General features: G+C 60.4%; 1 protein-coding gene across 1 annotated transcript; it reads right to left on the bottom strand.

Moving 5' to 3' along the window:
* Positions 1-66: 66 nt before the first annotated feature.
* On the bottom strand, positions 67-16,104 carry ADSS1 (adenylosuccinate synthase 1). The gene is made up of 13 exons (XM_007944586.2): positions 16,048-16,104; positions 11,411-11,513; positions 8,453-8,515; positions 7,726-7,776; positions 7,362-7,428; positions 5,681-5,788; positions 5,503-5,584; positions 4,451-4,577; positions 3,716-3,870; positions 2,538-2,662; positions 1,985-2,082; positions 1,213-1,362; positions 67-119 (listed from the first exon to the last, which is right to left on the bottom strand). The coding sequence occupies exons 1-13, from the start codon at positions 16,102-16,104 to the stop codon at positions 67-69; spliced, it is 1,239 nt and encodes a 412-aa protein (XP_007942777.2).
* Positions 16,105-16,349: the final 245 nt, after the last annotated feature.

The raw sequence follows: 16,349 nt of genomic DNA, 5'->3' as shown, positions 1-16,349 counted from the left end.
GGCGGCAGCTGGCATGGTGGGGATGGGGATGTTACCGTGGCTTCTTGGGGTCGGCTCAGTCTTCGTCTAAAACAGCTGGATCATGGACTCTCTTGATTTTCCGACACCGACCCACTTGACTGGAAAGACAGAGGAGTTAGTGCAGCCGGGACAGATGTCCGCCAAGTGGCTTCTGTCCTTCAATTTTGTGGATCATTACTGGAGTAGAATCAAAGTAGTGAAGTCACATTTTAAAGAGACTGCTTGTAGAGGAGTTTCAGGTGCACAATAGAACCATGTGGAACCTCCTGCGTCCCAAGGCCCCTCCCTCCTGTAGTTAACACGGGCAGTGGGAGGAGTCCTGGGTGTGAACACTGAACACACTCAGCTGCTCACCAGAACGTTGGAAGTTTGAGTCCACCCAGAGGCACCTCGGGAGACAGGCCTGACAATGTGCTTCCAAATGACCAGCCACTGAGAGCCCCGAGGACGCCAGCTCTGCTCTGACACACGTGGGGGCCCCACCAGTTGAAGACAACACCAGGTGTGGTGGTTAAGTTTGTGTGTCACCTTGGTGGGGCCTGGGTGAGGGGCTGGGCAGCTGAATGTAGTTATTCCCCATGGTGAGACTGGCAATCAGCTCCATGGTGGAATCTACTAGAGCAGCTGAGTAGCTGCTTTGGGGATGTGGTCTGCTTCCCGTATATAAGCAGCAGCTTTGGGAATGGTCTCTAGCTTATGACACGCTTGGACCCTGCATGTAGCTGTGTCGTTGTTCAGCAGCCTGCCACGCTCTGCCGACTTTGGGACTTTCAATGGACTTGAATTGATGGCCTGCCATGTGGCTTGGTAACATTGGGACTGTGCCATTTTACTTGTCAACCTTGGGCTTGTCAGCCTCAGCAGCCAGTAGCTGCCTGAGTGCAGAGATGCCTCTAGCTTCAGTGGGCCGGAAGCAAGGGTCAGAGCTGAAGCCCAAGGTTGAGGGGCTTTCACCCAGCCTTACAGCCTGGCACTTTGAACTTGGACTTCTAGCCTCCTGAACTGTAAGAGAATAAACTCCTGTTTGTTAAGGCCATCCACATTTGTGGTATCTTCTGTTAGAGCGGCACTAGGTAACCAGAACACCAGGGAAACTAGGTTACTGGTTTTAAAACACCAGGGTGCTTTCTTATTGTCTGGCCAAGTCTTGTACCCAGTGGGACCACAGGCCAGTGCTGGAAGGGTACCCACCTGCCACCCCAACGTGGTTCTCCACAAACCGGACATAGTTCTGGGCCTGGGCTGGGAGGTCCTCCCACTTCCTGGCTGCCGTGGTGTCTACTTTCCATCCCGGCAGAGTTTCGTATTCAACCTCCACCTTCTGAAGGGTCTCCTGGTTGGCTGAGGAGGGAATGTACACAGGGTGGGCTGGGGCCCCCTGCTTTCCTCTCACTGTGAACTCAACCAGAGCCTGGGGCCTGGCTGCCCAGGACTCACATGGAGAAACGAGGAGCCCTGCTGGGCCTTCTCCCATTAGTGCCTTTCGGGCTGTCCCCCTTCCAGACCTGGGGGACATGCCCACCCTGTTGTGTATCCACTGAACGCTTTGCTAGAGCTCCCACTGAAGATAGCATCCAAGGACCCACTCAGAAATCCTCAGAGTGAGGATCTGGGGGCCTCAGCTCCTCCTGAGAGCATCAGCTCCCCGAGGAAAGGGGACCCACTTATGCAGTGACTTGCAGCTCCCAGCAGTGTCACCACAGGGTGATGCTGGAACAGCCACTGCAAAGTCCACATGGGCCTTGCAGCTGCCCGCCACCTGTGCCCCCCACCAGCTCCGCAGGCTCCCTGAGGACCCTGGGGGGGCCTCCCAGGCCTCTCAAGGTCAGGGGGTAGTGGACACTAGCAAAGGGATGCACTTGCACTTTGAGTCTAATCCACTCCACCGTCCTCTCTGAGAAGCTGCATTCCCCCAGCGTCCACAGTGACTGCCACACGTGGACAGCAGCCTCGAGGCTCACACCTGGGAAGTAGGGGACCCGCTTCCCGTTCAGCTTGTAGGAGACGCCGACCTTGATGTCATCCAGCACATCCAAGATGTCCAGCTTGGTCAGCGCCAGCCTGTGCCGCAACCAGAGACGGATGAGGCCGCAACCAGAGATGGACAAGGCCGCAATTGACCAGCAACCCAGGGACCCCCCCTCCACCCTGTGGGCTTTCCATCCTCCTGCACCTCTCGTGCCCACAGGGAGCTGAGAGTGAAGCTCAAGAGCCCAGGAATGGTCCAGGCACAGAGGTGCACTTCAGGTCTGTCAGGTAGGGCAGGTAGGTGCGTGCCTTGGGCACCGCATGAGGGGTACCAGTGAGCAGGTTCTAGCGGCATTGTAGGCTTCAGGCCAGCAGTGAGAGCTCGTTGGTAAGTTAACACCAATTCCACTGGCATCGTCTTCCCGGGCAGGTGCTCAGCCTGGCCCCGCACCTCTGCCCTGGATGGCTGATACCCCTGCTGCCAGTCTGCCCAACTCCAAGTGCCTGGTGTGGGGACCTCGAGGACAGCACGTTCTCAGAGCACTTACGCAGTGAAGCCGTTGATCATGTGGGCGTATCTCAGGATCACCAGGTCCAGCCAGCCGCAGCGCCGCTTCCTGCCCGTGGTCACGCCCCACTCGTGGCCACGGTTCTGCAGCAGGTCCCCGATCTCCTGTGTGGAAGACGGGGCCGTGGTCAGCAGGAGGGAAAGACGACTGTGCCAGCCTGGCTGCCGGTTGCATCTCCAGGGACAGCCTCTCATGACGGAGCCATCCTCAAGCCAGCAGCTCCTCCACACACCTGTGCCCCGTGTCCTAGCATCTCTGCCACCAGCTTTAGCTCACACTGGGCCCTGACCGACCGGGTGGCAGGGCCTCCGCTCCGTGGGGAGGCACAGGCAGCCTCTCCGGCCCCACTCACACTCTGGGGACAGAGCCTAGTGTGTGGGGTGCATGTGGGTGTTTCCTGCAGGCCACTGACCCGTGCCCACCCCTCCAGTGAGAGCTGGCTGGAGACTGCTCCAGAAGTCCTGCCCTCCCTCCTCCACTCTGGCCTCGTGCACCCTGCTGCCTCTCCCTGTGTAAGGACAGAAGCTTCCTGTCTCTGTGACAGGGTCACAGGTGAGGGTGGGAGAGGAGGGCTGGGGGTCTGAGAGTTCCGGGATTACCTGACTTTTGCTTGGCGGCTACAGAAACCCAGGTGGAGGAGCCGTCCCAAACAGCAGGGATGGCTGGTGTGTTTCTGAGGACAGGGCCAAGGCGCCCTGAGTCCCTTTGGGGCCCTGGTCCCTTTGGAGCCCCTGCACTCAGTGGGGAGTGTACAGCGGTACTGTTCCCAGGTTGGGAGTCGAAGTGTGCACTGATACACGTGTGTACACATATGTGAGCTTACACATGTATAATGCACACGACTGCACACTACTCAGACACATCTGCACATACATGCACACGTGCACACACATCCATGTATACACTGCACATGCATATATGCACACGTGCACACACATGCATACACGCACACACATACACACACGCATGCACACATGTGCACATGCACACTCAGTTTGCATTCATAAGGTATTCCTACTGTGGGAACGGGTAAGACTTCTACAGTAATCCTCGCTCCACCCTGTGGGCCAGAAAGGGCCCTCCTTGACGGTGAAGTCATGACCACAATGGGTCCACGTCTGGCCTACAACCCACTCCCTGCAGGGAAGGGTACTCACGTTAATCTGCTCTGTGGGGAAGGCACCGATGCCCACGCGTGTGGTATATGCCTTCACCACGCCATAGACCTCGCCAATGTTCTGGGGGGGCACCCCCAGGCCTGTGCACACGCCCCCCACGGTGCAGTTGGAAGATGTCACAAATGGGTAGGTCCCTGCAAGACAGGCCAGCCACAAGAACCCCCTCAGCAAAGAGCAGTGGCAGCCACGCTCCATCTCCTGCACATCTCTGTGGTGGGGGATCCCTGAGATCTGAGGGGCTGTCCTGCAGGAGTGGCCACATGGGGCACTGTGGGCTGGGCCACTGAGGTTCACACAGGAGTCCAGGGTGAGAGGGAGTAGAACGTTGCTCCTGGCTGGAGTGGTGGGTGTCCTCCTGCCAGCTCCTGGCCACCTTGGTGATGGGGGAGGGTGAACAGGTACATCTATGGGTCAGGGGCTGGGACACGCAGAAATTGCACCTGGGATGTTGGAGGCCTGTTCAAACCAGCCTGGGTGACTCCCTGCCGCCTCACAGCCACTCACCCCCTGGCCTTCCACCTCTTAGCTCCTTCTCCCACCCACCCCATGGAGTCAGAACAAGGGGCACAGTGCCATTTTCATGATCACAGAGGTACCATGAACTGGGCCGGCTCAGCCCCTCCCCATGTACCCTGGTCCCAGTTTGCAGTGGTTAGCCTGCCTTCCTGGGCAGGCACGGGGCTGGGGGCCCTGGAGCAGGCAGCCAAGACTCACCAAAGTCTATGTCCAGAAGGGCTGCATTGGCGCCTTCCACTAGGATCTTCTTCGGGGGGCCATGGAGTGCCTCATACATGAAGTACACCCCGTCACGCACCATGGGCCGGATCCGTTCGGCAAAGCCCTGCAGGAACAGGAAGATAGGAGCCCACCCAGCAGCCTCCCGGAATCTTCATTTCACACACAGCCCCTGTGACCTTGGGCCCTGCTACCCTCCACGGGTCTCCCTGGGTGATTCACCACTGGCCTCTTAGGATGCCGATCTGATTGGACAGGCTGATGGAACATTCTGGAAACACATTTCACATGTGTTTGCTATTGTGCCTGCGAGCAATGCCTAAGGGGCTGCTCACATCCTCTTTTTCAGGACCTGGACGTCTGTGTGTTTCAGGTGTGTTTGATGTGTAGGCTCAACCCAGTCCACCCAGCAGGTGTGTTCCGCTCTCAGAGATGTGGCCGAGAGGGGCGGGACTCTTCCCGGGACCTTCCGGAGGTTGCAGTCATCATCCCTGTTCCCTGCCCCCACCCCCAGCTCTCAGAGTCAGAGGGACACCAGCACTTCCTGTCGCAGGTATGAAAGGGGCTCCTCCCTGTGTCTCCTGGGCAACTGTTCCCTGAGAGTACGTAAGGGGTATACAGGGGACACCAGGTAAGTGAGCCCCTGTGTCCTGGCCTCCTGAGAAGCCCACCTGGGCCAGCATTGCCTCAGGGCTCGCAGGGCGGCCTTGTCCCCAGGAAGAGGCCAAGAAAGACCCACCCGGTTGCCGCTGCGTTGATTCTACTCAGGGGCCCCAGGGTTTCCATGGTTGATTTTTCAGGCCTTTCCTCTGAGATGCCTCTGGGGGCCTTCAAACCACCAACCTTCCAGTTAGCAGCCGAGTGTGTTAATATTAAGCATCTGCACCACACAGGGGCTCCCTGAGGCCAGCCGCCCCGTAACAGTGCTGTTTATAACAAGCAAGCTGCCCAGGGTTCCAGGGGTGCCTGATGAGCCACTGACCTCCTGGGACACCGCCCCACCTGCCCTCAGACGTGACACACCCCCGCACCTTGAGCCTTTTGAGTTGACCCTCGATGTCTATCTCCAGCGTGGGGAACATGGCCTGGTGCTGCTGGGCCAGGCTCTTGAATCTGTGGACGGGGTGGTCACTGCATTCCCTGTGGGCCCCGGGTCCCTGAGCATTCCCCACTCGCCCCCACACACCCTCCCAGGGCAGCCCCAGGCACCTGGCAGAGAACTCATCAAAATCTGAGAGGAGGTCACAGATGCGAAGGCCGGTCCGCGCAGCTTTGGAGGAGTAGGTTGGCCCAATGCCCTTCCTGGTGGTGCCAATGCTGAAACCAGCGCACAGGCAGGAGGATGAAGGGGCCCACCCCGCCCCTTAGGGTCCACACCCCAGACCTGGGCTTCCTTGGTGGCCACTAGGGTTCTTTCCTACCAGTCTGGCCAGGGCCCCGGGAGACCCAGCACCAGACAGCAAACAGACACGGCCCACTGTGACCCAAGCAAGTTTCAGTCAGCAGGCCTGGTGCTGGGCAGACTGTTCCAAGACCAGGCCTGACCCTTCCCTCCACCTGAGGCACCGTGCCCAGTGCCCTAAGCACCTGATGGCTGTCTGCCTTGACCACCCTCTCCACCCTGAGGACACTGTTATGGCCGCTGGCTCCTTCCTTGCCCTGGGAGTGCTGGCTGGGCCACCACATGCCCACTGCCCCCACAGGCCCATCCCCACACATGTGGAACTGAGAGGCTCACCAGGACCACCTGCTTGTAGCTAAGCTATGTGTGTTCAAGTGTGTGTATAGCGAGTACACGTGTGTGTGCCTGCATGGGGGCCTGGTGTGTGTGCATGCATGTGTGTGCTGGCCTGTGTGTGTGCATGTGTGTGTATATGCACTGTGTGCACTTGGGCGCATAGTGAGGACACGTGTGCCGTGTGTGTGCCAGCATGGGGGGTGGTGTGTGCATGAGTGTGCATGTGTATGTGAAAATGTTTGTGTTCATAGTGAGTACATGTGTGGTGTGTGCATGCCTGCATGGGTGTGGTGGTGTGCAAGTGTTTGTGTGCATAGCATGTGCATGCCTGCATGGGTAGTGGTGGGGTGTGCATGTGCTGGTCAATGTGTGCACGTATGTGTGTGTGTGTGAATGGGCCCAGGCAGAGGACAGCATGCAGGCCAGGCCGGGGTGTCTCTAGGCGAGGCACCCAGAGATGCTCCCTCCCCCCTCCTTTCTAGTGGAGGCCCTGGGTGGCAGGGCTGCTCTGTGGGCTTCGAGGGTGGCCAGGCCAGCCCACCGTGCCTCTGGGGTGAGGCTCAGGCTACCCTGGCATTTTCAGGGCGTCCTGTCTCCTCATGTCAGGGCGTGTCACCTGTCATCTTCAGTGACCCAGTATGGAGCACCACGGACGTGCCCCCATTCCCAACCCACCCCATCTGTTTGCTCTGTCCTGCCCCCTCCCGTGTGCTCCTGGGATGCTTGCTGTTTTCTGCACGCGTGTTCTGGGCTTTGGGGACAGCCGGCCGCATGGCGGGGGTCTGGTCAGTGTTTGGAGCAGGTGACTGAATGTGGGGGTGGGAGCAGGACTAGAGTGCCCTATGGGAGCTTTAAGCAGGGCCAACACCTGTTCTTTCTCTGCCCTGCCCTGTCTGTGCTTCTAGACTTCTCTGCGCCTTGTGTGCGTGCAGACGTGTAGCTGTGTGTGCGTGTGTGTTCCTCCCTGGAGCTCTGGCAGTGTGGCCAGTGCAGGTGCAGTCAGGAGGCTGAGGAAGCACCGCTGCCCACGCAGACAGGACTCTCGCAGGGCTGGACCGGGCAGCCCCCCACACCTAGGCCCGGGCCCGATCCCTCGTTGCCCGATATGCAGGCCTTGGAGATCATCGGGGGGACAGGGTGCTGTGTAATTACTTCTTCCCCTCCTGCGCCTGGCGCTGCACCTCCTGAAGTCCGTCGACCGCCTGGTGGAAGTCAAATACTGTTGGTCCAGGTGAGCACCGTGGGGACACAGAGAGACAGAGACAGTGGTTCATGTGGCGGCTCCCAGGCTCCAGGGGACAGGATGGGGTGGTGGAGCCGGGCACAGCCACCAAGCCCTGGCCGGGAGCACACACTGGGCGCTGGCTTCCACTCAGTGTATGCCGGGAGGTCCCGGGCCTCAGCTGCCCCCCATCTGGCCTCCTTGGAAAGGACAAGGGACAAGAGGGAAGGGCTGTGGTTTGACAGGGCCCCTGGGTAGAGAGGGCTGTATCCAGCCCCCCCCAAGCGGACCTACCGAGGTGGGCTCGATCCGAGATGATAAGCCTCTTCTCCCAGTCCTTGAGGCCTGTGGGGATACGGGCAAGGGACCCTGGTTGTCCCCACTCCTACCTGGGCCGCCCCCCACCTCCCAACCCCATAGGCTGGCCTCTGCTGCAGGTCCTGGGAAGACCTCCGAGCTGCTCTGAGGTCTGGCTGTCCCCTTGCCCGCAGCCACTCTGAAGATGACCTGTCCCCTCTTTGGGGCCCTGGTTTCATCCCTTCCCGTGCTCATCTGCCTTCTCCAGTGGTGCCCTGGGTCCAGCCTGCCCTACAGCCCAAGGCATGGCTCTGGTCCTCCCCAGGTCCCCTGCAGCCACCAGCACTGCAGGCCTGCCTGGCCCACGCCTGAGCCCAGGGTCCCCAGCGATGGTGACAGGCACCCTGCCTACCTCTCCTCCCCTGGCCAGCTGCCACCCCTCCGCCCCATCGTGCTCCCGGTGTGCCTGCTCACGACCAGGTCATTCCAAGCACATTCTGTCCACTGGTCCCAAACTGGGCTGGCGTCAGGGTCTCGGCTCCTTCCTGAATCAGAACCCCAGGGCCTGGGACCGCTGTCCGCCCGCCTCGCTTCATCCTGCACTCAGACCTGAGCTTTCTGTGTCGGCAGAGGGAGGCCGGCAGCGGCTGGGCCCTGCTGAGGGAGGGATCGGTGCCTGCAGAGGCGACTGCTTGCTGGGGGCCAGGCACAGCGCTGGACTCACCTTTCTTCTCGTTTTTTTCCGCTTCTTCAAATAATCCGGGTAAGTGGATGACCACCCCGTTGCCTAGAACACAGGAGACCGACTGTCACCGACAACCTGCGTGTGAAACTTCACAGCAGAGTGAGCTCTAACGTAAGGGTGCCACAGTGAGGGAGCCCACCACTGTGGAGCCGGCTGGAGCCCTGGCGGCCCCACATGTCAGGACGCGGCTCCACGGGACCTGCCGGGAGTGGGTCATCAGGCCTTGGTCCCGAGGTGCCTCTGGATGGACTCGAACCCCCAACCTTTCTGTGAGGAGCCAAGCACCTTACCCCGTGTACCACCAGGGTCTCCAGTGTAAACCACGGACTCCAGCTCACGGCAGCATTTCACTGTCTGCTCCTCAGTCATGACAATGTATGACATGCATGCCACTGCGTGTGCCGGGACGCAGCACGAACCTGTCAGCACGCGCTGGGATGGAGCGTGAACCTGCACCTGCTCCCAGAACTGCCTGTTAGCAGCAAGACACAGAGAGCAGTGGGGGGTGGCTGACCGGATCATGGGCCGTGAGAATTTCAGCGTCTCAACAGCAGGTGGGGTGGGCAGTGTGTGAGCGACACCTGTCAGGCTGGGCCGCTTTGTTGAAGTCCCTGAGGTGCAAATGGTTAACGTGCTTGGCTGCTCACGGAAGGGCTAGAGGTTCGTGGGGCACAGTTGTGCTCTGACGCACGTGTGGTCCCTGGGCCCGAGTGCACTCAACGACTCATTTGGAGCAGTTTGTCCTGAAGGAGCATCAACCTCGGGAACAGAGCGCAGGCCTCACGGCCTCCACACGCCTCCGAGACAAGACTGTGCCGACACACCCAATGGCACAGGGCAGGCTCGGAGACAGGGCCAGCACAGGGCCCCGGGAATGCAGGCACCCTGCTTGCCCCCGGCCCCCAGTCCACGCGGACGCCTCCACAACGGAGGCTGAGGCCGGAGGGGCTGAGTGCTCACATCAGCTCACCTGGCTGGGCACGGCACTGCCTCCCCGAAGGAGTCCCTGGCCCCGCACCGCCCCCCGTCCCTGGCTGCTGAGGGGCCAAGGGCTTCACAGCAGACAGGTGACAGTGCCTGCTGCTGAGGGACCCAGGTATCACTGGGTGACCCGTCACCCCCCCAAGGGACTGGGGCATCACTGCAGATGGGGTGACCTGTCCCTCCCTCCCCCACCACTGCCGAGAGACCAGGGTGTGGTGCGTCACTGCAGACGGGTGACAGCCCCCTGCTGCTGAGGGACCTGCATGTCACTGCAGCCAGGAACTTAGAGACTGCAGGAAAGGTCACCAAATGCCATGCATCCTGAAATGACCGGCAGCCCGGGAAGGTTTTGCAAGACCAGGGCAGCTGCGTGGGTGTGTGCATGTCCACTCCCCGCTGAGAGCTCGACCCTGGTCGTGTTCCCTGGTGACGCCCTGCCCCATCCCCCCACTCCTCAGACACTGACAGGTCATCCTCGCCAGGCTGGCGGCTGGAGGAGGGGGGAAGCCATGGTTGGCGGCCTGTCACACTGGCCAGGGTAGCAGCCCCAGGCCTGGGGACAGGGACTCAGGGCACAAGCACAGGTCGTCTTTGCCGGAGCCCCATCCGTGACACTGGGCAGACCTCCCACCTTAGCTGACCCCTCCCTGTGACTGCCTGTGCTTGAGAGGCCCAGGCCATCTGTCCATCTGTGGGGTGCAAACCAAGCTCAGATAAGCCAGACAGCCCTGTGGCCTCCGCTTCCCAGCCCGTGGGGCACTTTGCTGCCGGCGTGGAAGGATTCCCAGCCCGTGGGGCACTTTGCTGCCGGCGTGGAAGGATTCCCAGCCCGTGGGGCACTTTGCTGCCGGTGTGGAAGGAGCCAGAGGGACAGTGCATCCGGGGGCCTGGTCTGCCTGGAGGCTGAGAAACCTCTCTGATGAGCCGCTGGGGGTGTGGGAGCCAAGACCCAGACTGGAGGGTACTGGGGCCCAGGGGCTCTGTAAGAGGAGCCTGCAGGGGAGCTGGCCGAGGGGAGTGGGGCACAGGGCACAGCCTTTCTCCACTCAGGCCCACCGTCATTTGGCAATCGGCAGGCCCACCGTACCCCTGCACACACCCTGACGTGTGCAAACATGTACACTCACATGCACACTCCCACATGCATATCTACACGCATGCACACACTACGCCCACATGGACACACATGTACACTCACTGCACACACACACATGTGTACACTCATACCTACACACACACACACATGTGCTAATGCATGAACACACTTGCCCACAACAGGCCCTGTTCAGACACACATATGCCCCCCAGACACTCAGATGGGGTACACACCCCCTGGCACTGTGAACTCTGCATCCCACCTCTCTACCCCAACCCTCATAAGGACAGGCCCCTCGATCCTTCAGCTCCCAGCAGGCTCGTCTGGCAAGCACTGTCCCCCTGGTAAGAATGTGCGTGTGTCTGAGTGTGCATGTATGCAAGAGTGTGCACATGTGTCTGAGTGTGAATGTGTGCATGTGTGACTGTACACATGTGCACCTGTGGGTGCATGTATGTGCACACACGTCTGAGTGTGCACATGTGAGTGCATGTTTGTGAGTGTACATGTGTGTGCATTGTGCATGTCCGAGTGTGCACGTGTGCATGTTTGTGAGTGTACACATGTGTCTGAGTGTGAATGTGTGTGTGAGTGTAGACGTGTGCATGAGTCTGTGTGCACACACGTGAGTGTGCACATATGTGAGTGCACGTTTGTGAGTGTACATGTGTGGGTGTGCATTGTGCATGTCTGAGTGTGCATGTGTGTGAGTGTACAGATGTGTGTGTCTGAGTGTGAGTGTGCGTGTAGTCTGCTCCTCAGTGTGGGGCAGGTCATTCCTGAAGCAGCGCCTGGTGCATGGAGCCACATGGGCAGGTCAGCACCCTGGCCTCTCCTGCCACCAGGGGTGCACTCACCAATGAAGGACACGGCCTTGCTGTTGATGATACCGCTGGGCAGGAGGTGGAAGTCGTACTCCTTGCCATCCACCACCACAGTGTGGCCCGCATTGTTGCCGCCCTAGAGAGAGAGACACTGAGGACCTGGGCTAGCACCCAGCTGCCCTCTGGGGCCACTCCAAACCCAGAGGCTCAGGGGCTGCCCCTGGTGCTGGGAGCCTCTCCCCATGGATGGGCAAGACTATGGGTGTGTGGTTCCATCAGGCTCGTGGGTGTCTGGGATGTGTAGGTGAAAAGAGGGGTTGGAGAGGGTCTGGCCCTCCCCCTGGTTACTATCGCTGTGGGGGAATGGTGAGAGTGGGGCTGGCTCAGCACAGGGCCCCGCTTAGAGCCCAGCTGCCTGCGGGGCCCACACTCTCTGATGCCGGCAGCGGGACCCAGCCTCTGCAGGCAGCCAGCTCTGCTGGGCCCCCCCCACAGCCCAGCGCTCTGCATGGCCGCCAGGGTACAGGTGTGGGCGTGGGCAGACCTGCCCTTCACCAGGGCCGGGGGTGCCCAGCACAGCCTGGTCCCGTTCCCTTTGGCAGGGACCCCTCCCAGTGGACCCACACCGTCCATCCCAGAATAAAGAAGACAGCTCTGGAGCAACCCTCCCCGGGGTCCCCTTCTCCATGAACCTGGTGCTGCTTGGGGTGCAAGGGACCCTGGGCCAGGAGGGCAGGCACGTGACCTCCAGTGCTTCCTCAGATAGCACAGGGGTCACGATGCTGCCCTGCCCTGGCTCAAGGTCAGAGGGGAGCTCAGACGGGGAGGCCCACAGTCACAGATACCCATTGATCAAGTGACGGCTGCAGAAAGGTGTTCCCTGGGGCTGGCTGCTGCCCCTGGTGCCAGTCAGGCCGCAGTGGGGGGAGTGACCAGGTGTGGGAAGGGTCAGCAAGCTTAAGGCTGCAGGTGGGTGGCCCAGTCCCCAGGTCCCTTCCCACAAGATGGTGCATCAGGACCCCCTCCTGTCTAGTGAGGCTGATGGGACCCCCAGCCCAAGATCCTTCCCCACACCTGGGTCGTGGCCCAAGCCTACCTTCCTGTTCTGCCCTCAGCATGCCCACTCTGTCCCCAGGATCCTCAGATAACAGGGCCCAGAGCAGACCCCTGGCCCCATTGCAGACGTGGGTCCTGTCGCTGGCTTCCAATGAGGGGGCCTCTTCCAAGTCCACCATGCTAAGAAGCCCAGCTCTGGCTGTAGGGCGATGGGCTGACAGCTGTGTGGGCCAGTCCTCTGGCCTCTCCTGGCCTACCTGGCTGGCCCTGGTCCTATCCTCTGTAGCCCTCGGCCTGGTCAGCCCCGAGTGACACACTGATCCCTCCCCACCAGCACGAGCACCTGTCCTCACGCTGCATCTGGACAAGGTTGTCTTGCAGTTTCCACCAGGATGGACCACGGGTGGAGGGCTGCAGCGGAGGCCCAGAGCAGGGAGCCCGGGGAGGGTGCAAGGGGCAGGCATGGGGGAAGCCTGGCAAGAGTGACCACCCCTGACCCGCTTCGTGCACCAGGGAAATGAGCTGTGACACGGAGCGCCTGCCTCCACTCTTGTGCACTCCCTTGACCCTTCCTTGGTCTCTGAGTCCCTCCAGTGTCTGAGGGCCTTTGGGGAGGCCTGCTCCACAGCTTGCTCATGACACCGGGGTGTTGCACCTCCAGAATGAACAGTTTGAGGGTCTGTTCTGGGGTGCGACTGAGGCCGACACGATGGCACTCCCAGGTGGTCAGTCTGAGCGGTGGGATGGGAGGGCTGCAGCAGGGCCCTCGACTTCCCCTTTCTGACCAACCCTGACCCGACAGGTCCACCTGTGTCTGCACAGACTGGGGAAGCAGCGCGTGGATTCTGTGCCCATCCTGAGATCAGGACCTCCGTGCCCACAGATAACGGAAGGCTTGGGTGATCATTAAGGCTTCTTCCCCTGGTATGTCCATGCCTTGGTGAGAGCCGGCTGGCTGGACGAACAGGGCACAGTGGGATCCTGTCCCTCCTGAGGGCTGGGAGAGAGACTGGGAAGGGACCCCAGAGGGGCTGCTGTGGGAGGGAGGACCTGGGGTCTGGCTGGGCTGCTGCAACCAGGTGGGGGGGCAGCTTGGCTGGTGTCAGGAGGGTTCTGAACCGTGAGATGGACAGCAGCCAGGCTGGGCCCTGTGGTGACAGCAGGGCTGCAGCCTGAGATGGCGCACCACTTCCTATCAGAATGGCCAGGGCTTCTAGCCGGCTCCCGGTCCTGGGAGCCCGTGCTGTTACCGGCCTCTGGGCAGGCCGTGTGGGATTCTGGGGTGTGTGGCTCCACCTGGCCCAGGTTCTGAGGGCCATGCGTGTGCCTGGGGCTCACTCTCCTTGCTGCCCCTCCACATGGCTCTGCCCAGTAAGGCATCGAAGGCCACAGCCTCCCACTCTCGGTTCACAGAACACATCCAGGCCCAAAGCCCCCTTAGCTTCTCCCGCCCCTGCAGGGGGGCGACATCTGGGGGTGTGGTCTCCGTTTACAGATGGGGAAACTGAGGTCCTGAGAGAAGTGACATTTGCAGCAGAGCTGGGACTGGAACTCGGTTGTCTGCCTCCAAGGAGCTCCCTCTGTCTCAGACTCAAGACCCATTCACCCACCTGGGCCCGGGGGCCTGCAGGGCCAGACAAGTGGTGAGTCCTGCCTGGAGAGGCGAGGGGACAGACGGGGCTCTGACAGAGCAAGGACACACCCAGACGAAACCCAGAGGGCGCCCAGAGCCTCAGACTGCAGAGGGAGCCTAGACGGAGCCTAGAACAGACAAGAGTCCAGACGGAGCCCAGAGCCCAGAGCCCAGAGCCTCAGACTGCAGATGGAGCCTAGACGGAGCTTAGAACAGACAAGAGCCAAGGGCCAAGTGCCTCCTGTTCTCCATTTGCTGGTGTCATGAGGCCCCAGACACAGAGACAAACTGGCAATAGCATGTGGGCTGAGCACACTGCCTTTGTTTGAGGTAAACACGGGCTCCTAGGGACAGATGAAGGCTGGAGTGGACTGTGGGATCAGGTGACCCAAGTGCTAGCTCTGGTGGCAGGGCCCAGGAGTCAGGCCAGGGCCACTCCTGGCTGGGCACACACCCAGCCCGGGATGCTGTGCCCAGGGCTTGCCTCAAGGGGCTGCACAGGCTCCCAGCTACCCTGGAGAGTCCAGAGTAGTGTCCTGGGGAGACATGGCCTTGGGGGCCAACAGGGAGGCTGGGGACAGAAAAACGCCCCTCCCTTTCTTAGGCAAGGCCCCTCCCGCCGGCCTGTGAGCCCATGGAGGGAGTTGAACAATGGGGCAGTCACAGAGGTAGACCCTGGAAGTCTCTGAGCCAGGAAGGGCGTGATCTGATTGGCCATGGCCTAGTTTGGAGACGGGAGGCCAGGAGCAGCCCAGGATGTGGAAGCCCCCAGAGTCAGCCAGGCTGACCCTAGGACCCCTGTTCTCCCTGGCCTCCAGCCTGCAACGAGAATGCCTGTCACTTGCCTGCCGGGCTGGCCTCTGCATCCCAAGGCCTGTGTGGCACTGACCCCCACCCTGACGTCCAGGACGCCTCCTCCCCGTGGCCATCCCTGCCCCTGGACTGTCTAGACAAGACTTCCTGGCTCTGTCCCAGGCCATCTGCTGGCCTTCAGCATCCTGAGCTCAGCCAGGCCCTGACTCACAGCAGAGAGGCCTGTGAACTCTGCATTCTTCAGGACAGACCTGGCTCTCCGCAGTCGAGGCCCACATGGGCCCCAGAGCCCAGGGACTATGTCCCACCCCCCTTCCTGCTGCACCTCACAAACAAAAGAGGGAAGGCTCCCTCTCCCCCTCCTGGTGCCTTTGCCCACCCCCACTCTTCCCACACCACCTGTGGCCCTCTCCCAGACCTTAAGGACCCTACTGTCCACCTGAGCAGGCAGGTGGCCTCCTGCGTCTGAGTGAGCCTCAGGCTGCCCTCTCTGTGCCTGGGCAGGTGGTACCAGAGGCATCGCGGAAGGTGAGGGGGTGGGCTGAGCAGGCTCAGAGCAGCCACTCAGGGGCCAGGGGTGTCACTCAGAGCAGCTATGGCAGGGCTGTGCATCTGTGCTACATGAGTGTGCATCCACACGTGCATATACATGTGAGTGCACAGCGTATCTGTGTGCATGCATGCATATAGGCATGTGGAACACACATGTATACGTGTGCACCTGTGTATTTGTGTGCAGATGTGTGTAATGTCCACACACATATATGCATGTGTTCATGTGAGTCTACATGTATATATGTGTGCACTGTGTTATGTGTGAGCTCATGTCTATGTGTGAATGTGTGTACATGTGTACGAATTGTGCTCATATAAACACATGTGTGCACACATGTACTATGTGTGTGGATGTGTGCACCCATGTGTATTTATGTGTGAGTGCATACATGTATGCAACATGTGTGAATGCATACATCACGTGTATGAATGTGCACACATGTGCATGTATACATCTGCTTACACACGTGCATGTGCATATGTGTATTAAATGAATGACTGTGCACGTGTGTGTGTGGTAGGGTGCTAAGGGCAAGGAGTTGTCGCTTTGGGCAGGGCCCCTCCTCCCTGGTCTGCACAATAGCCTCCCAGGCCTCCATCTCCCCCACCCCACCCTCATGCTGCAGTGGACCACTGGGTGGTTCTCATCCTTGACCACGTCGCAGGCCATCCACACCTCCACGTCCAAACCACTGTTCCCCTCATGGGCTCATTCTACTGCAGACACTGAGCCCTGCCACCACGTCTGTCCACCCCTCGTCAGGGAGCCACTGGCACATGGCCGCTTGCCCCAGACACTCACCCTGACTCCTTCTGACCTGGCATAGCCCTCCCTTGGGGCCTGTTCAGGCCTCTCATGTGACTCCTTCTCAGCTCCCCCCCCAGGGGTCCCCACACTGCTCCAGACCACTCCCG

This window comes from Orycteropus afer, unplaced genomic scaffold (assembly GCF_000298275.1).
Source record: "Orycteropus afer afer isolate SDZICR_OR568_19922 unplaced genomic scaffold, OryAfe1.0 scaffold00128, whole genome shotgun sequence".
Lineage (NCBI taxonomy): Eukaryota > Metazoa > Chordata > Mammalia > Tubulidentata > Orycteropodidae > Orycteropus > Orycteropus afer.
The sequence above is the reverse complement of the archived record's forward strand: the minus strand, read 5'-3'. Positions and strand labels throughout refer to the sequence as shown.

Excerpts from the sequence above, each read along its gene's own strand:
- ADSS1 (XM_007944586.2), bottom strand. The coding sequence starts at position 16,104 with ATGGCCTGCGACGTGGTCAAGGATGAGAACCACCCAGTGGTCCACTGC. Across the intron at positions 2,663-3,715 it reads TCCCCACAGAGCAGATTAAC|GAGATCGGGGACCTGCTGCA; the intron begins GTGAGTACCCTT and ends TCTTCCACACAG. Across the intron at positions 120-1,212 it reads GAACCACGTTGGGGTGGCAG|TCAAGTGGGTCGGTGTCGGA; the intron begins GTGGGTACCCTT and ends CTGTCTTTCCAG.